At 35.2% G+C, this 26076-nt stretch overlaps 1 protein-coding gene across 6 annotated transcripts in view; it reads left to right on the top strand.

Moving 5' to 3' along the window:
• The window catches only part of G2E3 (G2/M-phase specific E3 ubiquitin protein ligase), a 59385-nt gene that overhangs the window by 25306 nt on the left and 8003 nt on the right, over positions 1 to 26076 (top strand). For 3 of the 6 annotated variants that reach the window (XM_024732658.1, XM_024732657.1, XM_024732661.1), the window contains 10 exons: positions 1200 to 1301; positions 3939 to 4063; positions 5088 to 5253; positions 9271 to 9377; positions 10063 to 10179; positions 13798 to 13922; positions 14029 to 14158; positions 15092 to 15399; positions 17214 to 17395; positions 21102 to 21274. In XM_024732658.1, coding sequence (XP_024588426.1) covers positions 1200 to 1301; positions 3939 to 4063; positions 5088 to 5253; positions 9271 to 9377; positions 10063 to 10179; positions 13798 to 13922; positions 14029 to 14158; positions 15092 to 15399; positions 17214 to 17395; positions 21102 to 21274 — 1535 coding nt within the window. Of the gene's footprint in view, positions 1 to 1199; positions 1302 to 3938; positions 4064 to 5087; positions 5254 to 9270; positions 9378 to 10062; positions 10180 to 13797; positions 13923 to 14028; positions 14159 to 15091; positions 15400 to 17213; positions 17396 to 21101; positions 21275 to 25483; positions 25749 to 26076 lie in introns of all 6 variants that reach the window. The other 3 variants (XR_003001471.1, XR_003001470.1, XM_024732659.1) reach the window with 2 other exon arrangements.

Here is a 26076-nt window from a genome sequence, read left to right as displayed (position 1 = left end):
CTCTTTAGATGCTTCCTTGAGAAATCATCTAACATAAATTCTTGGTGTTTCTCTAAAATTTGTAGACTGGTCTAGGAATCTACCTACTTTGTACCAAGATTTAAGGGACCATGAAGTTGACATTCCAAACATATTTGTAAGTTAGAGCCTTATAGTTTGCATCACAAAAGAAAACCTTTTCATTTTTCTAAAGAGTGTATTTTACTTTTTATGTAGTAGAGTTAGGACAACTATTTTATTAGTCAGTGGGTTATTTTTTCATAATTCTTAAGTAACATATATCACTTTTGGGTTTTTTAAAGGATATATTATACTGATTAAAATAAAACTGATCACAAATCTGAAGTATGTTGGAGTTATTTAATATGCTTAAGTTGGTCTTATCAAAATTTCCCTTATATTCTTTCTTATTTTATTAATGAGTATAGTAATCCTGAAACATACTGACCCTAGGCTCAACACTTAAAAGATTCTATTTCATTGTGAACACGAAAGTATAGTAATGTTATAAATGGTAATGGAATGTTAGAGCTGAAAGAGACTTGGAAACAACCTAGTCTATTGTTTTTATTTTTGTGTTTAATGTCAGAAACATTAAATTACTTGCCTAGGCTTTCAGAAAGTTGGACACAGAGCCTGGTTTGCGAAGTCGGGATTTCTTATTCACAGTCTCATGCTTTTTCTTGATTCATGTTCCTTTAACATATTTAAATTGAAATTAAAACAGATTTTTAAAAATTCATTTGCGTTAACTGCAATTCAGTAGATTCCCTATAAATATGCCTTCTATGATTCAGAATCCAGCGAGATTTAAAGTTAACCTAAAATATCACTGATAATTATCTCCATAGTATTCATTATTATTACATATATGCCTTTAAGTATTTGCCACTTTTTTTTCCCCTAAAGCTTGATTATAAGTGTTTTTTGTTGTTTTTCTTCCTTTCTTTTTCTGTTATTTTCTGTAATACTTTTTAGAAACCAGTTTGGTTACATGAACTGTTAATATACAGTGTCTTCCAAATCAAAGAATGTGAGTAGCCTCTTACTTTGACCATGAAAAATAACTATTATAGGTAAGAGATTCTTAAAATTTGAATTGTTTTATGCCCATTTTTTATTGGAATATTATAGGTATATATTTTTCATTCCGAACTAGTTTCTTAGAGTTTATTTTCTAATTGAGAATATATTCATAGTTGATGTCAAGTGGAATTTGGCAGAGGGGTAAAGAAGAAGAAGGAGTTTATGGTTTTCTAATAGAAGATATCAGGAAAGAAGTGACTAGGGCTTCAAAACTGGTAAGTAAATTATTTTACTCATTACACCTAATACCATAAATATTGTCAATACTAAGGAAGTCTATTCTATCACTTTCTCTACTAGAAATCTGTAAGATATTGTTTTTATGTTCCAATGCTTATTTTTGTCAAATACAGTAAATTTTAGAAGAACATTTTGCTAAACCAACCCTGGATAAGATATGTGACAATACTGATTTCACTTCCTTATCTTCTTCCGACTTACCCATCATTTCATCCACTCTTACCGTCAGAATTATGACCATACTTCCACTCAGCTGTTCTTCAGACCTTCAATCCTGAGGCAACCCAACTATTGACTTTTCATTCTTACACCTCATTTGTTGGGTTGGAATGAAAGATTGACATGGAAATTACACAACTATACAGACTAATAATTTATGATCTCCACATCTCTTGTGGCTCTTCTGTGACATGGTGTTCTTGTGTTCCATGCCTTTTGTTCTCCAAGATAGATATTCTAAACCTTAACTCCTTATTCATTCAGTTATAATTTGTGAATCTTTTGTGTGATAGCTTACTATATTATGTGCAATGAACAGACTGTAGGTCTCCATGTGGCCTGAGTAGAAATAATGAGAGTTAAGAGAATGAGAAGATTGGAAGTACAGGGGTTTCTGTTCAGAGAATGTGATAATGGAATTGATGAGTTCCATGGTGGAGCAGTTTGGGGTGATGAGAGGATTCTTCATTATACTGGAGTGGTGATGAAGTGCATTGACACATTTTAGTTGAGGAAGTCAAAGAAAGGTTGTCCCATCAGTGCAGAAGTCATTTAGAATGACAGCAAGAATTAAAATACAGAGAAAGGTGCCAAAGCCTGGAGGTGGAGAACTGACCAGGAAATTATTAGATGGCAGAGTGTAGACGTCATTAGGTTCAAAGGACCATATCTTTTTAAGTCTGATAGAGTAGTGGCCTGCAATCTGCCACACAGAACTAAAATAATGTTCTGCTTGTCCTCCTTCCTGCCTCTGTCCATATCCCACTCCCACTCCTTGCCAAGTCTGGAAATTAAGGAGGCTGGAAAAATAAGCAGCTTCATTCAAGAGATTCTATAAGGGAAGCATGCAGAGACCTTTCTTTTAGTTGAGACAAAGAAATGGAAGCAATTATTTTTAAAGATGTTGAAGATGCAGAGGAGTTAACGGTAAAATAGAGGTTCTAAGGCACAAGGGAAAACCTTGGGAAAAAGGTTAACAGTGGCATTTATCTAAGGGCCATGTGAGAGTATTAGTATCAAAATTTCTCAATCTTTTGGTGATAGTGAACTTGTCATGAAACATGACCTGTATAGGTCCCCTTGCAGTTTGGAAATGTTTTCTTAAGACATCTGTAACCTCTCTGAGTATATTGTGAACCTTTGAGAATATCTCGATACTGAAGAGGTGTCTCTATTTGTGACCTTACAGTAGAATTCCATACGTCAGTTTACAGGGAGAGCCTCAGGTTGGCAAAGTATACAACCTGGTGTTGTTTGACGGGTCAGCAGTATAATCTCTCCATCAGTGGCCATTATAGTTGTCATCTCAAGGGTTCCAAGATATTTTAGGTACTGTTCTGTATTTTACTAATGATTGATTCATCTAATAGTCTTTCTGTTTATATACCACCGTTATATTTAAGTTAGTGGCAGTGGTATTGTATTTGTTTGCTAGGGCTGCTGTAATAGATTACCACAAACTGGGTTGCTTGAAACAAATTTATTCTCTCACAATTCTGGAGACTGAACGTTCCAAATCAAGCTGTTACAGGGATTGATTCTTTCTGGAAGCTCTGAGGGATAATCTGTTCCATGCTTCTCTTCGATCTTCTGATGCCTGCTTGGCAACCTTTGGCATTCCTTGGTTTGTGGCAGCATAACTCCAATCTCTGCTTCCATCTTCATGTGGCCTCCCCCTGTGTGTGTCTCTAAAATCTCCCTCTCCTTTTACTTACAAGGACACCAGCCTTTTGATTGAGGGACCACTCTAAATCCAAGATGAACTCATCTTGAAATCGTTAGCTTTCAAGATACTTGTAAGCTAAAGATAGCTTTGTAGATACTTGTAAATCAAGTATCTTCAAAGACCTTGTTTCCAAATAAGGTCACATTCAAAGGTACCAGGAATTAGGACTTGAACATATCTTTTGAGGGAATCACTACTTAACCTACTGTGGGTATCTAACACTTTTTCATTTGGTTAGGATAGAGTGATCCTAGCCAATATTTTACAGATTGGTTTTTAGTATTGTTTTGCTGTTGTCCTTAATAAATATTTCCTAACTATGTGTTTTCTATTGAAATTTGAATGACACTTTCATGTATAACCATTATGCTTACAAACCCTTCAGTTTAAAATATTTTAGCAGATACGAAGGAAATGAAGCTTCTCTGGTTAGAGGTGTTTCCTTTACCAGAAATTGTTATGGGAGTGAATCTTTAGTCCCTTTAGATTGTTTCTGGGTAGAACAGGTTTTTTCAGGAAATTTCTTTAATATACTATCTTCACAGCTGTTGTATGATGAAAATAATTTTCAGACTCTCCACAAAGAATATTCATTTATACCTCGGTCTTATCTATAGTACTCAAGTTTTGTACGTGTTATAACTCCTATTTTTATACTTTCTTTTAGAAATGCTGTATTTGCAAGAAAACCGGTGCTTCAATTGGATGTGTCACACCCCGATGTAAACGAAGTTATCATTTCCCATGCGGACTTCAGAGAGAATGTATTTTCCAGTTCACTGGCAATTTTGCGTGAGTTAGTTAACTGTTGAATATGAAAGAAAATGTAAAAGAAAAATGGAAAATGGATATGGATCTCCCAATTATATAATTCCTTTGTCAAATTTCTTTTCAAAGCTGCATTGAGGTTATATGTATACTTTAGATATGTGTGTGTGGGTGTGTGTACATATATATATATATAATTTCTCTCCCCTTCCTTTATGATCATTTCTATTTGCAGAGTCTGGAGAATTGCAATATCTGTAATGGACTTAATGATTAATATTCACCTCTAGCTTTCAGCTCTAGAATATAATATGGAACTGTTAATATACTCATATTCAGTGAAAATTTCCAGCTTACATAATTCTAGATTTTATGTCATTCTTTAGATTTAATAGTTTACTTTTTTTTCACAGGGACATATGTGTTTCTCATTGAGTAAAGTGAAGGCATGTAAATTTGGTGGAGTCCAAAAAATAAACATTATGCCCTGGGATGCCCCTAAAAATATTTGCTTCTTGACTTTAGCTCTAAACATCAAGATTTTATGAATTTTGGTATCATGAGTGATTTCTTTCTTTTAGTCTTTGTGCTCTTGACCTATTTAATGGATTGTTATATGAGAATTGCAGTTTAGGAAATACAAATGGAAATACATTTAGTGGGTTAAGAATAAGTTATTATTTGCATTTTATTTGTTATATTATTAATATATTATTTTTAAGTTTAAGTTCCTTCCTTTGAATTTGTGCAAGGTTGAGTACAATGGTGTGTATACTCTGTTGCTAACAGTATTACGTAGGATTCTCAACATAATATTAGTTACTGAAATTCTGTGAAGTAAATCTCACCAGCAAAAGGTTCACATTTTGAAAATTCAACTCTCCTTAGTTATAGATTATGAGACTGATTTATAGTGCCGTTGTTCCAGTCTGTTGTAGGTTAATTACGAGAGAGACGAACAAATTTTCTCTTATAAATATGAATTGTAAAGCTAGTCTAGTTGTGCTGTATAATTTATTAGATGTTTTAAAATAATATACGTTTTTAGGTCATTTTGTTGGAACCATCGACCTGTTCAGATAATTACATCTAATAATTATAGAGACTCCTTACCATGCACCATTTGCTTGGAATTTATTGAGCCTATTCCAACTTACAGCATATTACGAAGTCCTTGTTGTAAGAATGCTTGGTTCCATAGAGACTGTTTACAGGTAAGATGTTTTGTCAGCTTTTTCTGGTATAAAATTTGTTGCTTGCTGATTTGAATTTTAAATTAGAAAAAATTGATGTGTATTTTAGCTCTTACTACTTGTAACTTTTTAAAACAGCTTTATTGAATCAAATTTTACATATAAAATTCACCGTACTGAAGTGTACAATTAATGTTCGTTTGTTTTATTTTTTTGCGGTACGCGGGCCTCTCACTGCTGTGGCCTCTCCCGCCACGGAGCAACAGGCTCCGGACGCGCAGGCTCAGCGGCCAATGGCCCATGGGCGCAGCCGCTCCGCAGCACGCGGGACCCTCCCGGACCAGGGCACAAACCTGTGTCCCCTGCATTGGCAGGCGGACTCCCAACCACTGCGCCACCAGGGAAGCCCTACAATTAATGTTTTAATAAAAGTTTGGATACTACCTTTTAATGTTTATTTACACTTTTAAAATTTTGTTGTTTTTACCCAAGGATTTTGTTGGTATTTCACAATGAATAATACACAGATTTTAAATTCCCAAGTTCATTTATATATTTAAGCTTAGAAAACCAAGATATGTGAAATAATTAACTGTAAGCTAATTTAATGTTAAGAGGTCTATTTTTTTTAGCTGTAGTAAACACTTTATCATAACTTTTTGACAGTAAACTGATTGCTATCTAATGAATTGATATTAATATTAGTTCTTTGAGAGCCACCTTGTATGTCAAACCTGACGACAAGTTTTCAAGTAAATGAAATATCATAAAACACACATTAAACAATTTAGTTTCTTCAATTCAGAAGATAATTTAAAATTTTAAAAAGATCCCAGTTATTAATAATATCCAATATATAGTATAAATGTGTGAAAGTGCCAATTGTTAGACAGTTATAGTTGATAGAATGCCACGTGACACAGGGTTTACTTAAGTTTATACTGTTTTTTGAAGCTTGGCTTTTATTATTGTTTAGTAAAATGAAATATTATTGATTACAAATTAACTACAAAAGTTCTTTTTTTTAAGTTAGGAGATGTAAATCCTCTTATATTTCAACAAAATCTTAAAAGTACTAACAGTAGTCAAAGTAGTAAAGCTTGCTTACTTCCTGTTTTTTTTTGTATGAGCCTTGAACTCTTATTCTTAGTATTAGTTAGTTATTATTAGTTATCAGTTAAAAGTGGCAGGATGGAGCCTATTTTGTTGGGTAAATATTAGAAATCCTGTTCATTCTTACAAAGAAGTGTTTGTAAAGGGATCTAGAGAGTGCAGTTCATAAACATCATGAAGTGCTATCTTTACCTATTGAGGAAGAAGTTCACATTATGTGAGAATCTTTAAAAGGTAATTTATCTTAATTCAGGGTTTGTATTTGAATGAATTGAATGTAATTGCTGCCAAATGTATCATCTTGTTAACTTTGTATAATTTGTAATAGTATGTTATTTTTCAGGACAAATAAGATTTGCCTCATTATGCATTAATAATGAAACAGACAGAGGTTCTCAAATTTGACCTAGTATTCATAGGACTTTTTGTGAACTCTGAAAATACCAAGTTTCTAATTCTGTCATTAAAAACTAGAAGTAGTACTACTAACAAAAATGTAGGTCTACTTTATGCAGATATAAGGTCATGGACCCATGGACACCTGTCTGTGATATAAATATTAACAAGCAAGCAATTATTACTTGGTTAGAGCACACCAGGACAGAGCTCATTCTTGAGTCATGTTCCTTAAAGGAACTCCAGTGGCTTTTCCACTCTGATACAAGTCTTAACTGAAATAGTAAATGGAGTCTACCCTGTTTAGGTAGCTATAATAATACCCAAATAGTTTTTTTTTAATCTCTGAACTCCATTAATATAAAAGAGTTGAAGGAAGAACAAACCTATGCAGTAGGATGAGAATTGTATGTGGTTAAGCAAATTTCATTTGTGACCACTACAAATGCTATATACATTGGGATTTTGTGAGGAGAGACTATAGATTAATATCAAAGAAATTGACTTTTCACTCTGTATGCAGAGAATTGTCACTATTCTTGTTCAGTTTGGATTTCTCACATCATTGCTGTGGTCTTGTTGGTATCTTTCATATGTCCTATGCTGTTTTTCTTTTCTCCATTCTAGACAGTTCCTTGTATCATATCCTATACTTAGTAAGATCTTGGCATCTGTGTACAATTGCTCAAAGATCCTTTAGGTTCAACAGAGATTTCATTAACTTGTTGCTTCCCTCTCACATGTTGTGTGTGTGCTGCCTGCTAGTTGTTTGAACCTGGATTCCTCTTTGTCCATTTCTTTCTTCACCATCCACAAATCATTCTCCAAGTCTGTCAGATCTGCTTAATATTTTTGGTGTATCTTTTTTTGTTGCTACCCTCTACCTTAAACCCTTTGTGATTTCACTTCAGACACTTTTTTTTTTTAACTAGACTTTTGCCGGAGGCCACTAACTCCTGCATGCCTTATTCTCTGTCAATTCTTCACACTACTGACTTTGATTTACCTGTCTATTTTAATTACTTAGTTCAGTATGATCAGCGTGTAATTTCTAAGTATATTATTATTATTTCCCCAATCACATGTACTCTTTTGCCCCTGAGACTTGATATATGCTATTCCCTCTCCTTGTATTGTCTTTTGTCCTATTTTCCTGGCAAACCCCTACTTCTTTCATACTTAACTTTGACCGTACCATCCCTGTGACATTTTTGTCAGGCTCTTACATAAACTTCAGTTCTTCCTTTCTCTTCCGTATATACTTTTTATTTGTTTGTTTAGTTATTTTTAAATAAATTTATTTGTTTATTTTTGGCTGCGTTGGGTCTTCATTGCTGCGCACGGGCTTTCTCTGGTTGCAGTGAGCAGGGGCTACTCTTCTTTGCAGTGCGTGGGCTTCTCATTGTGGTGGCTTCTCTTGTTGCAGAGCATGGGCTCTAGGCACACAGGCTTCTGTAGTTGTGGCACACAGGCTCAGTAGTTGTGACTCGTGGGCTCTAGAGCATAGGCTCAGTAGTTGTGGCGCACGGGCTTAGTTGTTCGGCGGCATGTGGGATCTTCCCGGACCAGGGCTCGAACCCGTGTCCCCTGCATTGGCAGGCGGATTCTTAACCCCTGTGCCACCAGGGAAGTCCTAAAAGTATTTTTTTTAAAGTATCTATGGAAGAGAGGGAAGATCCCACATGCTGCGGAGCAACTAAGCCCATGTGCCACAACTACTCAAGCCCACACGCCTAGAGCCCATGCTCCGCAACAAAGAGTAGCCCCCACTCGCTGTAACTAGAGAAAGCCTGCGTGCAGCAGCGAAGACCCAACGCAGCCATAAATAAATAAATAAATGTATTAAAAAATAATAATACTTTTATAGTATATGCCTACTCCCAAGAATTCCTTGAAATAGGATCTAAGTCATTTTATGTTTCTATTTTTGGTACTAGCATAGTGTTTGGCGCCTATATAATAGGGATTAAATATTTATTAAATGAGTGTGTGCTACTAGCTTTTTAAACTGGTGATTGGCTACGCTTTCTCTCTCTTTCTGCTGCTTCTGTATTTTTATTTGCTGAAGCAGTGAGAATAGGTTTTATGCTTCTCCCCCTTAGGAAGAAAACTTACAGAGATTGAGTTAAAAACAGAACCAACGATGCTTTATATGTAACATTTATTTAAACATCCTTCCTAGATGAAGTAACTGAAGATGTTTACTGTTTTATTCACAGAGAGTGATGGACAACACAATATTTGGGAACAGAAATGACATTAGATACAAAGGGTTGAGAAACACATATTGGTGATAGATGTTAAAGAACAGTCAATTCATTATCTTTTTTTTTTTCCCATTGGGAGAAATATCCCCAAGTTTTAGCTGTAGGGTAACTTAGTTTATCAAAGTTTATGAACCACAAACATAAAAAATAAGTTTCCATAATATATATGTGAAAAGTAGCGCACATGTTCTATTAGCTATCTTATTCATAACCTGATAACCTGTTAAATTATTAATCATATATTTTCTATTTTCCACTATAGGTTCAAGCAATAAATGCAGGAGTGTTTTTCTTTAGGTGCACAGTATGCAATAATAGTGATATATTTCAGAAAGAGATGTTGAGAATGGGAATTCATATTCCTGAAAAGTGAGTAACATTTAGCCTTTTGATGAAAAGAGGTTTTAAATATAGGATTTAATAACAATGGAAATAATCATTGATGTCTGATTAATTACTCATGGACAAGCAGCCATTTCAAACAGAGAAATGTAAAACCGTCCCCACCACCTTTCCTCCTCCTCCCCAGATTGCTAGTTCTTGAGAACCAGGTACTGACTTAAATGTCTCATTAGTTGTTTATAGTCTCTTAATAATTGTACACCTCACTTGTGTACAATATTGATTGATTGCTTGATACACAAGTATAATAGGCTTCAAAATGGTATGTATAAATTATTTGAGAGAATCAAGTTGTGGTTTAAAAATGTATAAGAAGAATTTTCTTAATACTTAAAGGTGAGAGGAATCCAGAAATATGGTACTAAATTTGAAATTCAAAAAATTAGAAGTGAAATATTAGGAAAAATGTAAGTTTCAGAAAATTTCTACTTAATTTTTCATTTAGCATTTGAAATTCACTGTGAGACTAATTAACTGTAGGATAAAATGACACTAAGGGATTTATATCTTGAAGTGAATGATTAATCGTAAAAAGAACAAGTTTCATCCTTGTTCCTAAGTTTGTGAAGAGTTTATAGTTTTAGATTCATTATCAGTCCTTTTATGTAACATTTTAGGCCAAAGTATATTTTATATCTTACTTCATTTACAGAGATGCATCTTGGGAATTAGAGGAAAATGCTTATCAAGAGCTTCTGCAGCACTATGAGCATTGTGATGTCCGAAGATGTCGTTGCAAAGAAGGGCGAGACTATAATGTGCCTGACAGGTATATGGGGAAGTTCAGTTGTGCTTAGTTCTCAGGGTATATGCCCAGTAGTGGGATTGCTGGGTCATATGGTACTTCTATTTGTAGTTTTTTAAGAAACCTCCATACTGTGGCTGTACCAATTCACATTACCACCAGCAGTGCAAGAGTGTTCCCTTTTCTCCACACCCTCTCCAGCATTTATTGTTTCTAGATTTTTGTTTTGTTTTGTTTTCTTGGTACACGGGCCTCTCACCGTTGTGGCCTCTCCCGTTGCAGAGCACAGGCTTGGGACACACAGGCTCAGCGGCCATGGCTCACGGGCCCAGCCGCTCCGCAGCATGTGGGATCTTCCCAGACCGGGGCACGAACCCACATCCCCTGCATTGGCAGGTGGACTCTCAACCACTGTGCCACCAGGGAAGCCTTGTTTCTAGATGTTTTGATGTTGGCCATTCTGACTGGTGTGAGATGATATCTCATTGTAGTTTTGATTTGCATTTCTCTAGTGATTAATGATGTTGAGCATTCTTTATGTATTTGTTGGCAATCTGTATATCTTTGGAGAAATGTCTTTGTAGGTCTTCTGCCCATTTTTGGATTGGGTTGTTTGTTTTTTTGTTATTGAGCTGCATGAGCTGCTTGTAAATTTTGGAGATTAATTGTTTGTCAGTTGCTTTGGCAGATTGTGCATTTCTAAGAATTTGTCCATTTCTTCCTGGTTGTCCGTTTTATTGGCATAGAGTTGCTTCTAGTAATCTCTCATGATCTTTTGTATTTCTACTAGTGTCCTTTTTTAAACCTTCAGCTTGAGAAAGTAGGTTTTCTAGTTAGTGAAATGTACTTTTGCTCTTAGGATGTTTGAAATTTTAACTTGAGATGAGGTATATTTATTAAATGCATATTTACATCTGTGTACAGAAATTATTGCAGTTGGCATAATTGTTACTTTTGTGGTGTGTTTTCATGAGGCTCTGTTTTCTAGAGCTCTACTGTGGTAGCCAGTAACCACAGGTGGCTATTGAGCACTTGAAATGTGGCTATTCCAAATTGAGAGGTGTCGTAAGTGTAAAATACACACCGAAGACTTATATGTATCTTAGTTTACTAGGCCTGCCATAACAAAATACCACAAACCAGGTGGCTTAAACAACAGAAATTTTTCTTCTCAGAAACCTAGAGGCCAGACGTCCAAGATAAAGGCATTGGCAGGTTTGATTTCTCTTGAAGCCTCTCTCCTTGGCTTGCACGTGGCTCCCTTCCAGCTGTGTCCTTCTGTCTGTGCCTTAATCTTTTTTTATTAGGATACCAGTCATATTGGATTAGGACCCACGCATATGGCCTCAGTTTATCTTAATTATCGCTTTAAAGGCCCTATCTCCAACTACAGTCACCTTGTGAGGTACTGGGTATTAGGTCTTCAACATATGAATTCTGGACATGACAGAATTCAGCCCATAACAGTAAGAAAAGACCTTAAAATATCTTGTTAATAATTTTTTAAATTGATTACCTGCCAAACAAAATGACTGTATTTTGGAAATACTCAAATTTATTTCACCTGTTCCTTTTACCTTTTTAAATCTGGTTACTAGGAAAGTTTAAATTACATATATGATTTACATTATATTTCTATTGGATGACACTGTTCTAGAGGTTAAGAAACTAGGTTAATCTATCAGTGTTTGTTTTGGATCACTATAAGGAGGATTTGGCATTTGAAATTTATTGATTACTCTTTTGTCATATCCGTAGATGTTGACTATAATGTTAACAATCGTTTTTTGCCTTCTCTGTACACTATACTGTATGGGGTATTAGAAATCAAGAGTATCTTTATTTTTTAAGATGCAGGATAAAAAGTAACAAATATAATTTTGTTGAAATTTTGATAAATTTTTATCCCTGTTATGTGGTCTTAATTAATATGACAAACTGAAACTTAAAGTGCAGAGCAGAATATTGGGAGCCTTATCTCTTATGGAAAGTGATTTGGCTAGGTGAGCTACTACTTATTTTGGAAGACTCAGCTGAAGTCTTGCAAGCTTTGGAAAGTTTCCCCTAAGAAGCTCTTACTATTCCTGATTCCCTGTTCTGGGCTGGATTTTCTCTTCATTGTGCTTGTTACAATAGAGTTGACAATATTTAAATTTGTCTTTGCCATTAGACTAAAGATTCATTAAGGGTGGAGGTCTCATTGAAGATGTCAAGTAATGTGTATTCTTGCCTAAGTTACTTGATCTGGTGACCCTGATTATTCATCTGTAAATACTAATAATACCCTGCTCAAGGGTTGTGCTGAGGTAGAGATGAAATTAATGTATATAAAGTGCTTTGTAGACAGTAAAGCACTTTACAGTTCTAAGAAGCAATATATATTCATTAATAATGATATTTTCTAAATTCATTTTAGGCTATTTTGATTAACTAATATACATATTCCTTGTATACCTCTGGTCACCTAATCATTTGCTACCAAACTCCCTTTTCTTTCTGGCAGCTACTTTGCCTTTTCTCCTAGGACACAGAGTCCTGGTATCTGAATGCTTTCTTTGCAGTCTCACTCCCTCTCATCCTAGTGATAGGAAGGTAATTTGCTGAAAGGCAGCATGGTGGAGTGGTTAGGAGCATGAGTCTGAAGCCAGGTAAACTGGATTGGAAACCTCACTCTGAGACTTACTAACAGTGTGAACTTGTTTGGGCAAGCAATTTACCTCTCTATGCTTTGGTTTCCTCTTCTTCAAAATGGAGGTAACTGGTTTTTCCAACCTTCTGAAATTTTTCCAACCTTCTGAAACTTTACATGTAAAGAGTGAGAACTGGGCCTGGTGTATAAGCACTCGTTAGCTGTCATCTTTCTTCCTCTTCATCATCAGTTGGCAGAACTATCTGGGGAAGAAAGGGAGACACAGAGAGGACATACCCCTACACACCCATGTCCACACGGAGGGAGATTCGCCCACACCTACAAGAGGTGAAGTTACGCAGCTAAGTCTCTTATCACCCACATATCCACACACTTAGGGAGTATATCCATTCTGTACAGACGGACGTATTCATAACCAAACAAAGAGGAGGCTGCACGCTATAACCCACCCCCGTACAGAAAATGTGAATGCTGACTGGCACATGTCACACAACACAGTGGGGAAACATTGGGAGTGGGGGATTGAGGGGAAAAGATGAGAGAGAATATAAATGCGGATCAGGTAGTAAGTCTGGATCCTGTTGAGCTGCACAGTACTTGGGGTGTCTGAGCAAGCTTATTATAGGAAATAATTCCTCACTTTGAATGGGAAAGATAGTATTTTAGGTAAGGTAATGTATTTACTGAATGCTTCTTCCATATCAGACATACTTTGGGTATATGTGCATGTACATGCTGATATTTAGTTTAGTATTTTAAGCTAGAGAATATTTAAAGAAGGAAGTTACAAACATAATAAATGAAATGGGGGGAAAAAACAACTTTAGGAAAAAGTAATGCAGTATCAAAGCAGATAATTTATTTTCCTTCCTTGGGTAAAAGGGTTGGCTGTGTGTGTGAGGTGGACAGTGAGGTGTGCAGTGGTGCTGATGGTTGGGATTAGACTAAGTTAATACCACATGGAAATAATCTGCTTCTCTTTATGTCCTCAGCAAATGGGAAATAAAGCGCTGTCAGTGTTGTGGTTCTCGCGGAACACATCTAGCCTGTTCCTCACTACAATCATGGGAACAAAATTGGGAATGTTTGGAATGTAGAGGTATTCTTTACAATTCAGGTAATATTTTGTGATTTTGAATAAAGATGTTTTTACTTAAATGCGTATTATTCAAAAGTTTCTACCTGTATTCCTATTATACTAACATTGGGTTTTAAATCTGTAGGCGATTTCCAAAAAGCCAAAAAACACACATTACCCAACACTAATGTGGGAATAACTGATTGTTTGTTGGAGGAATCTTCACCTAAATTACCCAGACAGTCTCCTGGAGCCCAGCGTGAAGACCTGCTGAGGTGTGTATTTTGAATTGGAGAAAAATATAAAACTCTGTTTTGAGAAAATTAGAACGGGAAGTAGCTATATACATTTAGAGTATTAGCTGTTCTCAGAGTAGTTTGGAAGGGTATTTTTCAAACTGCAGTCCCTAATTTGATGTAGAAAGAGGATCCTTGGACATTGCCCCTAACAGGATTATTTTGAGTACATTAATTCCAATTACAGATGGAGAAACTGAGGCAGGGAACAATTGAGTTAGTCCAGATAATTGTCTGGAGGTCTTGTTAGGGCACTGGTTGCCTGGCCTCATGCTCAGAGGTTCTGATTCTGTTTATCTGCTGCGGGGCTTAAGAAGCTGCGTTTCTAACAAGTTTCCAGGTGCGGCAGCTGCTGCTGTTGCTGCTCTGGGGCCACACTTTGAGAATTAATAGTGTAAACTGAAAAGTACTATTTAAAGGAGTGTGAATTCTGCTTAAAATATGTAATCTCTTAAAAATATAGTTCTCTCATACAGTGAGCAGAGATTACATTTGCTCTATCTTTAAAGGATCTAGTGAACATGAAATAAGATGCAGTTAAAAGCAGAAACTAACACACCATTGTAAAGCAATTATACTCCAATAAAGATGTTAGAAAAAAAAAAAAAGATGCAGTTAAGCAAGTATGTCCAGGGAGGTAAGAGTTTGAGCTTTTGACTCTTATACCTAAATCCAGTGAATTGTATAACATTAGGTGATTTTAATTTGGTAAAAGATTGGGTAGAGGGAATCAAGAATTTAGAACCAAGGTTATCAAATAACTTTTTGGTTCCACTGGCGGCCATTGTTTGCTTTTGGGTGGGAGTTGGGGAAGAACTTCTTTCTATTCTTTTTTTATTTGGCTGTGTAACTGCTGTGACACGTAAAGTACTTTAGAGTACTTACCTCTATGTTTAAATTCATGTTTTATAGGCAAGGCAGCAAATTTAGAAGAGATATTTCAACTCTAATAATAGAGCTAGGATTCCAAATTAAAAAAAAAGCTAAAAGATTATTTATCGACAAAGCCAATATCTGGAATAGTGCCTTAGATGGATTCAGAAATCAAAACTTTAATCCTTCATATACAATTGAAATAGCATATGTTAATGAAAATGATCATTTTGGAAAAGAGCAGCCTGGATCAAAGCAAGAATTCCTAAGTCTCTTAATGCAGCAACTTGAGAACTCACCATTGTTTGAAGGGTCCTTGTCAAAGAACTTGTCTCTCAATTCTCAAGGTAATTATTTTCTTTATTATTGTACATACTGAATATACCATGTATTAAGAAAGAGATAGCAGGTTAGAATTGATACTCAATACCTGTCAAAATGTATAATCACTTTGTTACTAAAATAATGATAGAATCACAGAAAAGGGGAAGTGATGTTTTTTAAAATAAATTTTGTAGTGAAACATTTTTTATTTTAGAATATCCTTAATTTCTTTATAGCAAAATCCTCCTTAAAGTGATTCTATAATTAAGTATAACCTCTTAAAAATGTACTTAATTTTAATTCATTTGAATAGAGTGGCCAAATGGGATGAATGAGTTTTTGAGCTCTTCTTGTTCATATATTTGAAATTTGCAGTTGGCATGTTTCTTCACAACCTAGGATTTTTATAACATAATTTTTTGGTTCACATATAACAGATTGTTAGCACACTTTTGCTTTCAAGAGTTTTTTTTTTTTATTTAACAGAATTATATATATGACACTTTTCTGTCTTTACCTCTGGTAAGGAATTAATGTGATTAAAACAGGCATCTCAAAACACTGGTTAATTCTAGCATTCTTTTTTTAGGAGCTTTTATAACCGCTTTTGCTGTAATAGGAATTTGAGAGAGAGTGAGAAGACATATCATCCCATTTGACTTCCTTCTATGTTTTCTTTAGAACTTCCTCACCATTGCCTGAAGTATCATTGAAATAATTGAGAAACTACCAAGGATCATTAGTACTATGTATAGTACACACAGTTTAATTCTACACTCCCTTTAAAAAAAAACAAAAACGCTCCAAGTAATCAGTATGTTATTAATTCGTGGCAGTTTTGGTACAGTGGAGAGAGTACATGGAATTTAAGTCACAAAATCTGAGTTCAGTTTGTACACATCTACTTCAGTAGCTTTATTTCCCTAGATTAATTGCATAGCCCCTCTGGATCTCAATTTCTTCATCTGTAAGATGTGACTACTAATATGTGGTATATAAGGTTATTGTTGAGGAGATTTTATTATTATTTCAGGTATTGTTAATGTTACTTATTAATAAATTACTTTTAATTTTTAGGAAAAATAAAGGAAAATTTACATGATATCTTTTTGAGTTATTGAAGTAGCTAAAACATTTTTAATGACACATTGAAAAATATTGTGATGATATGGTAAGATAGCATATAGTGTTGAGAGTTAATTTGTACCATTTTGTATATCAACAACCTTAAAATTGTTCATATTCTTTGAACCACTAATACCGTATGTAGGAATCTATCCTAATAATCAAAGATATATAAACAAGAATGTGTAAATAGATGTTGACTGTAACATTGTGTCTCATGTCGTTGAAACTGGGCTAGCCAGTAATAAGGGGGTGGTTTACATTGCAGCACATCTGTAAATTAGTTTGAATGCATTCATTAACTGTATATTTGAATAATTTCAAGTAATATTTTAAAAATTTACAATACAGTAAGTGGAAAAAGACAGAAGTCAAGCTATTTATGTATATATTTATATGCACATGAGACATATTATAAATACACCAAAGTGTGTACACTGGGTACTATGGTGGTAGGATTATAGGTGATTTTATAAAAAGACTTTCTGTATTTACATATTTTTCTATAATAGAAAAAAAATTTGTAAAATTGTATATTTTGGTTGAAATTTATATTTTATACATTATTATACCTTCTGTGAATTAGGTTATTTTACATTTGTCTAAAGCTTGGATTTTTTAATTTTTAATTTATTGTATATGTATTAATTACATATGATGGTTATATAATAATAAAAGAGGTGTATTTGATATATTTTATCTGTATTTACAGCTCTGAAAGAGAATCTTTACTATGAAGCTGGCAAAATGCTTGCCATTTCTTTGGTTCATGGTGGTCCTTCACCTGGTTTCTTTTCTAAAACCTTATTTAACTGCCTTGTTTATGGACCAGAAAGTACCCAACCAATTTTAGACGATGTCTCAGACTTTGATGTGGCACAGATTATAATCAGGGTAAGAAATGTACCTGTTTGTTCAGATGTAGACTATGTTCTAGGTGTATTTGAATATAAATGATGGATCTGCAATAGAATAATACTCTGTGGAGTAGTTAAGGGGTGTCATTATTTTTGTTTACCAACAAAGTTAACAACCATTTAAGAGACAGATGTAAAGGGCAGGCAGCTAGAGATCAAAGTGCCATGTTTAATGTTGATAAAACCAGTTGGATAATGTGACTTAGATCTGTGGTCAGAATGGCTTGCTAACACTCCTCAGAACTAGATGGATTTATCTGCCCTGCCAGGGACAACATAAGGCAGGTTCTTTGTTGCATGCTCAAGAGCAGATGAAAGTGCACTTTCCTGTCGTCAGGTGGAGCTGAAGAAAGGATGGTTACCAGCAGAAAATTTATCCTTCCTCCTACAGGGAGATATGAGTGATGGGTGGAAAGACCAGGCTGAATTTCTTCTCTTTGGAAACAATTGGGGAGACTCAGTGTTCCTCCCCTCAAAATAGTTACCATGGGCTTCCCTGGTGGCGCAGTGGTTGAGAGTCCGCCTGCTGATGCAGGGGACACGGGATCGTGCCCCGGGTCCGGAAAGATCCTATATGCCGCGGAGCGGCTGGGCCCGTGAGCTGTGGCCGCTGAGCCTGCGCGTCCGGATCCTGTGCTCCGCAACGGGAGAGGCCACAACAGTGAGAGGCCCGCGTACCGCAAAAAAAAAAAAAAATAGTTACCATTTATTAAGCCCTGTACTACACATGTTATCTGTACAAACTCAGTTTACTTATCATAAGTAACATTGCCCAAGTGTTACTGATTTAGAAAGTAATGAAACAGTTGAGACAATGAAATCCAATTCAACTTTTCCTCCATTAACTTCTCCCATAGTTAAGCCTACTCTATCCATTGTCTCAGTTAATAGGCAGTATAGTTTAATGGTTAAAAACAAATGCTCAGAAGTCAGATTTTAGTTTGAAATAACTGATATAAGCTATGTGACCTTGGGCATGTTGGGTTAATCTTGTTAAGCTTCAAGTTCTAAACCAGAAAGTAAGAAACCTGGAAATGTGTATTTTGCCCAAGACTCCTCATTCTAAAATGGTATTTTAAACTGACCCTTTAACCCTTCAATTTATTTTTTCTTTTCTCCTCTTTACGAGAAAAAATGTACTTTAACTTCATTGTTTCCACTTCCTCTTTCCTACTCATTTAACTTACAGTCAGACTTGTGTTCCCACCACTACTCTTCTGAGTTAGCAAGTTCATTGCTGATACGCAGGGATCTAAATCTCCACATGCAAAGGCCTTTCTTTTCTAATTCCTCATCTCCTCTGACTTCTGCAACCACCACTGTATTTGAATTCATCTCTATTGTTTTCTTTAATATCTACTCCCTCCTACTTTTGACTATTACTATCTTTTTTAATGCTTCTTCTTCCTACCCCTAAAACTTAGGTAATTTTCAGCGTTGTCTTAACAGTCCTCCTTCTATACTATTTGGAAAGAGTCTCCTCATCTATAACCTTTCTGATGATTTCCAGACCTGTATTTTTGAGCCCCTAGATGTTTATATCCAGATAAGATCTGGGTCTTCCTACCAAATTGAGCACAGCATGTTTAGGACAGAAATAATTTTTTTCCCAGAATTTGGTTTTTTGCCTGATTTTCCTTTTCTTTTCAAGAGATTTCTTATTTCCAAGTTATTCTGGAGACAGGGTTGTTTTCATTCTTCCATACTCCATTTATCAGTTTGTGTCAAGTCATCTGTCTCTAACAGTGGCCTTTCCTTCTTATTTCTAGTATGCTTACTATACCAAACTCAGGTTATATCTAAGTTTAAACAATTAAGATATTATTCTAATCATCTTCTTCAGGATGATTCTTTCACAAGTACAGGTTTGACCACATTGCTTTCTTCCTCAGGAATCCTAATGGATTCTCATTGCCTATTGAATGGAATTCGAGTTCTTCATTAGGGCACTTGGAGCTCTCCTCATGGCTTTACTAACTCCAGTTTTTGTACTCCTAGCCAGTGTTCCTTCACTGATTTAGTCAACAGATATATATATCTACAAGGTGCTATGTACCCCATATGGTTTTTTGTTTGTTTTTATTATTTATTTGGTTCTGCCAGGTCTTAGTTGTGGCAGGTGGGCTCCTTAGTTGCAGCTGGTGGGCTCCTTAGTTGTGGCATGCGAACTCTTAGTTGCGACACGCATGTGGGATCTAGTTCCCTGACCAGGGATCGAACCCGGACCCCCTGCACTGGGAACACGGAATCTTAACTACTGTGCCACCAGGGAAGTCCCTGTATCCCATACTGTTTTATCACTGAAGATAAAGTAGTGAACCAAACAAAGCCCCTGCCTTCTTGGAATTTACATATTAGAGAAACGACAAGATAAATAAATATATAATATACTGTCATGTAGTAAAATATATTATAAAAATAGAACAGAATAAGAGGAAGGATATCTTTTCCAAGATAATGCTTGGGGTATAGTAAGTTAAAGCATAGGCTAAGCTTCTGTAATAAAGAGACCCAAAAGACAATGGCTCAAAAAAGGCAGATATTTATTTTTTTCTAAAATCTAGATTTTAGAGTAGGAGTTGGCAAACTATAGCTGTAGGCCAAGTCTTGCCTGCTGCCTTTTTAAAGTTTTATTGGAACACAAACACACCCATTTGTTTTGTGTCTGTGACTGCACTTACACTACAGTGGTGGAGTTCAGTAGTTGTGACAAGCACCGTATGGCCCACAAAGCATAAAATGGTATCTGGCCTTTACAGAAATGGCTCCTGTTTTAAGGTATAATTGTGATATACCAAGTCACCCAGAGAATTGGATTCCTTCCTCTTGTTGTGTAATCATTTAGGATATTGTCTTCATAGCTGAAGCTTGCTGTACAGGGAGAAAGTGGAAGTAGAGTGCAGGGAAATTTGACACATTTTCACTCATGTCCCATTGGACAGCTCTTAGTCACATAAGGCCACACTAGCTTTAAGGTAAGTTTGGCTGTATGCCCAGCTAAAACTTAGGGTGATGGGTTTGGAAGGATGAGAACATATACGCAACTATTAGAGTATGAAGGTAGTTTGAACAGGGTAGTCAGGAAAAACTTCTGAGGTCCCAGGAGAGATCTGAAATAAATGAGGGAATCATGTAAATACCTGGAAGAAGAGTTTTTTGGAAGAAAGAAATAGCAAGGAGATTTTCCATTCAAATGGACTTTGCCTCCTAATTTTGTCTTTCTCCCTCTGTAACTTTGTTCAAGAGCTAACCTATGTGAAAGTGTCTGGCACATAAATGGTTAAGTATATCTTTGTTTATGTTGTTCCCTCAAATACTCTTGAGTGTATCTATTTTTTTAAATCTCAGCTATTCTTTCTTTCATGAAATCTCTGCAGGTCCTCTTTCTTGCCTCTCTAGTGCTATGTAACTGTTCTATATCAGTTACCACCTTTTATGGAAGTAATTTCCTATATTAAAGTGGCATTATAGTCTAGATTTTTTGAAACCTAGGTTTTGGCAGAAATATACAGTATTTATTAAACTGGATTATCAGACATTTATTCTAGGAAAATAATTCTTAGTATACTTTCACTTCACCCAGGTGTACTCAAGAACTGAGTATAAAGTAATGTGTCATTTGAAATGTAAATATCTTTCACAAGTAAATGAGTAAACTGGGTGTATTTTCTTCTTCATTACAGATAAATACTGCAGCAACTGTGGCTGACTTAAACTCTTTAATAAATGAATATTATAACTACCTAGAGCTTATTGGATGCCTAAGACTTATAACATCATTAAGTGATAAATATATGTTGGCAAAAGACATACTTGTTTATCATGTAATTAAGAGAGTCCAAGCACCTTTTGAAAGGTAAGTTGTTCATATGTTAAGGATTCTCTCAAATTACATGTTTAAAGTGGTTAATTGTCTTACAATGTGAGATATATTTGATAAAATGTAAATGCTATTTTAAACTAATGCTTTAAAACTAACCTCTTAAGGATGAATACTGTTCTTACCATTCTACACAGAATTGCTTAAATGTATACTGTTTAGGTAGGAAAAGTAATCGTTATCTCAATTTATAATTAATTTTTCTAAATAAAAATTATTTTTATGTTCTCACACGCTGCTGTTCTTTTAATAGTGGGAAACCTAAAATATATATGAAAGTAGGCAGAGTGATACACCATGTAATCACCACCCAGATCTAACAGTTATCAACCAACCAGTGGCCAGTCTCGTTTAGCTAGCCTTCCCTTGTTACTGACTCCAGTTTTATTTTCAAGCAAATTTAAAAATTTCAGTATCATTAATCTATGTATATAATGTATTCAAAACTGTTATAGTTGGTTATCCTTACTGAAGTTCAGATTGTCTCATCTTTAACCAGTATAAACCTCTTTATGTTGTTTCTTCTGAGTTCTTTTGATGTTGACCCTTAATGGTCTTTGATAGCCTTCTTGCTATATGGTATGACAAGGTGTTTCATGCTCCTTTTGTACATTCTGGCCTAATGAGCTTTGTTTCTTTGAATGGGAAATGGTATTTCAAATCCACAATCTGGATGCTAGGGATGCTTATTTTTGCCACATTGGTCATAGTTTCTAGGCCCTTTCAGTGGACTAAAAGAAGAAATATAGGGTTTTTTGTTGGGTTTTTTTTGATTTTTTTAAGATAAAATACATCATAGGTTTCAACTGATACTTCAGATTCACTACTACAAGATTTTTGACTTTTTCTTTGTCCCATGTTCATAATCCCAGTTCTCAAAGACATTGATGAATTAGAGTATGAAGTAATTCCTTGATTTAATCCACATTTTGTAAATAATAGTCACAGAATGATAATGCCAACATTATCATCAGTAACATAACATTATTGAAAATAGGTTAAACTTGTTTTTCTATTTCTTTTTGTTCTAGGGCTATGCAGTCAAATTACTGTGTTTTAAAGTCATTTGGCATAGTTATTTTCTTTGTTGTTATATTACTAACTGGGTATACATTTTATTTTCATTTTTTATCTTATTTTTTCTTTTTATTGACTTTTATTAAAGTTTGATTTTATTTTAAAATTATATAAAATGTTTGCATGATTCCAAAGTCAAATCTATGATGACAGTACATTGAAAGGACTCAGCTCTGTCGTACAAATTATATTAAGATAAGGATAGCTTTCATCCTTATCACACCTACCTTCCATCCCCTATGAAGTAATTATTTTAGTGGCTTTTACTGTTTATCCTTCCATTATATTTTTTAACTGATAGCAGGTAAATATATGAGTATATGTGTGTGTGTATATTCATTTCTTTTATTAGATAAGTAGTAACATACCATCCACCCTCTTTCCTCCTCATTTTTTACTTGACAGTATATGGTCCTCATTCCTTTTTTAGAGCTCTACAGAACTTAAGCACTCTTCCAAATTAAAATTTAATATGACCTCATAAGCTTAAACAGTTGTAAAGGATTGTTCTCTAATTTTTTTTTTTTTTTTTTGGCTGCATTGGGTCCTTATTGCTGCACGCGGGCTTTCTCTGGCTGTGGCAAACGGGGGCTACCCTTCGTTGCAGTGTGTGGGCCTGTCATTGCGGTGGCTTCTCTTGTTGTGGAGCATGGGCTCTAGGCACGCGGGCCTCAGCAGTTGCTGCTCACGGGCTCAGCAGTTGTAGCTCGCGGGCTCTAGAACACAGGCTCAGCAGTTGTAGCACACAGGCCCAGCTACTCCACAGCAATGTGGGATCTTCCCAGACCAGGGCTCGAACCCATGTCCCCTGCATTGGCAGGTGGACTCTTAACCACTGAGCCACCAGGGAAGCACTCCAATGTATTTTTAATACTGTAATTAAAGTAACACTGTTACATAACTGTTTAAAATGTATCCAGGTGTCTCTGACTATAAGACTCTTACATAGCAAAATCTTCTTACAGTTAGAATTACCATTCATAATTATGATTAATACATAGAATAATCCAAATATATTATAAATTTTGATACAGTTATTTAAAAACTTATTTGAAATGTATCTCTTAATGACATAGATGTACAAAATATTTTTTTCCCAAGGAATTCATATGTCTACAGATGGATTTTTTCTCATTGCTAAGTTAGATAATTCATTGCTGTTTGTTTATTTTGTGTGAGTGTGTGTGTTTATATGTATGAGTAGTCTAGTTGTCAGGAAAGGCTTCCCTATCTGTATAAGTGGTGTTTAAATTAAACCCTGATTTATAAATAGGAGTTAGGCAGATCAAGATGAAGAGGGCAAGAGAAAAGAAGCTGAAGACTGATCCCTCCTTTTATGTGAAAGATAAATCATATAACAAAAAACAATATTTTATAGCTCAAGAGTCCTGTAGATGTCAGAAATAACAAGGAAATCAAAAGCCATAGTACCTCTTTATTCCTGCCCTGCAACTAGGTTCATCATGGGGTAGGAGGGCGAAGCTGGGGGGAAGTGAGAGTAGCATCCACATATATACACTACCAAATGTAAAATAATTGGCTGGTGGGAAGCTGCAGCATAGTACAGGGAGATTGGCTCAGTGCTTTGCGATGACCTAGAGGGGTGGGATAGGGAGGATGGGAGGGAGGCTCAAGAGGGAGGGGATATGGGGACATGTATATGCATATGGCTGATTCATTTTGTTGTGCAACAGAAACTAACACAGTATTGTGAAGTAATTATGCTCCCGTAAAGATCTATTAAAAACAAAAAAGCCATGGTACCCTAAATGTCATATGAAATCAGAACCCTCAGTTTGCCCCAAACTTGGGTTTGGCATTCTGAATGGACCCCAATCTGAACCAAAGACATTAACAAAGTAATTGGTCTTAGGATTCGTAGTACTTACAGAGTGCCAGGCAAAAGCAAATACGTAACAGTGTTTAGGGAAATTTCTACAGCCTGAGCCTGATGGGAATGCTAAAGTTACATTGCTAAAGAAGAGGAGGTTCCAATAAAAGACAAAACACAACCATCCTAAACAGCAAGTATTGGGAATAGCACATCAAGGATTTAAATAACAGGACAAACTGAGACATAAAAAGTTATTACAGTGATTTAAAAGAAAAAAAAAAACCAAACATAAAATGTGAAATGAATCAAATAGTGCTTCTAAGTTGAAAAATGATCATAGACTTCCAGTTGTGGATAATGTGGAATAGACACTCTTCTCTCTATTCTTCCTGATAAGCACAGTTAAAAACCCTGAACAGTGTTTATAAAACAAACTTAAGAAGACTTTTGAAAGGTAGAGAAAGCAGACCAGCTGGGGATCCCAGCAAGGACACAGCTGAGAGAAGTCTAGACATTCTTATTTGAAGGAAAACGAAACGATTTTTCACCAGCAGATCTACCCTAAAAGAATGCCTATGGGAATTTTTTGAAATAGAAAGCAAATTATTAAAGGTGGAATCTTGTAACATCAGGAAGGAAGAAAGAATAATGAAAAGAATAAAAGCATGTCTCCTCTTGTGTCTACTAAATTATGTTTGATGGCTGAGGCAAAAATTATAACATTCTCTAATGTGGTTCACAATGTATATAAAAAAAATACTTAGGAAATTATAAACAGCAAAAGGCAAAGGGACATGAAGGGAAGTAATGTTTCTATACTTGAACTGATAAAATGTTGGCAGCAGTAAATTATTACATTTTTTTAAAAATCTGCACATAGAAATACACTCAAAACACTATAGATAAAAATGGAATCCAAAAAAATAATCAAGCAACCAACAGAAAAACAAGGAAAATGAAACAGAAACAAAAATGATCATGGAAATGAAACTTGGTGGTTGTTAAATGCTAGGCCATTGAAGAGAAAAAGAGAGAAAAGGACTGAAACAAGAAATGTCATGAAAGTTAGAATAAGAGCACCCACACATATATTTGACAGAAGAGATGGAGGCTGGGCAATATTATAGAAAATGCTGCTTGAGAAGTTCTTCAGGTTCAGGTTCACAGGGCTTAACATGCTGAAGTGTAGTGTACTTTGTGATGAAATTGTGTTCTGAGCAAAAAAACATTATTGTAAAAATGAGCATCAATTATATTGGACGCCTTTTTTTCAGTGACATCAACGTTGAAAACAGACAGCCAAGATAGTAACTTCACAGAGCTAGTTACGTTATCATTCAAGAGAGAGGAGGAAATAAAGACATTTTGAGACAGGTTTACTTCTTTCCTGGAGAGATTAATAAAATACCTACTTAAGGAAGAAAGAAATTGAACCCAGAAGGAAAAAGTAAGATACAAGCACCAGGAGTAAGCAAAGAAATGAAAAGACCTGAATAAATAAAAACAAGCATTGGCCATTTAAAAGACAACTAAATTTTGGTAAGAAATGGTTAAAATAATTAAAATACTAGCTAAAGGTTCATCTGTAAGAAGAGAATGGATATTGTATTTATTGTTTTAAGGAACTTGTATTCTTGAGGTAGTAGTGGGGAAGCATTAATTACCTTAAGATTGTTAAGCCAAGTATATATATATTTAAGGGAAAACTCTAAAATAACAGGAATAGAGTGTGTAACTTCCAAACCAGTTTGATGGGGGTGGGGGTAGAAATAAAGAAAACATATTTAATCATATAGTGAACAGAAAAAGAGGGATGAAAACAAGCAAGGGAAAACACATGCTCAAAGAAAACATAAGATAGAAAACA

The sequence above is a fragment of the Neophocaena asiaeorientalis genome, unplaced genomic scaffold (assembly GCF_003031525.2).
Source record: "Neophocaena asiaeorientalis asiaeorientalis breed wild unplaced genomic scaffold, Neophocaena_asiaeorientalis_V1.1 scaffold216, whole genome shotgun sequence".
Lineage (NCBI taxonomy): Eukaryota > Metazoa > Chordata > Mammalia > Artiodactyla > Phocoenidae > Neophocaena > Neophocaena asiaeorientalis.
This window is presented reverse-complemented; position numbering and strand designations above follow the sequence as displayed.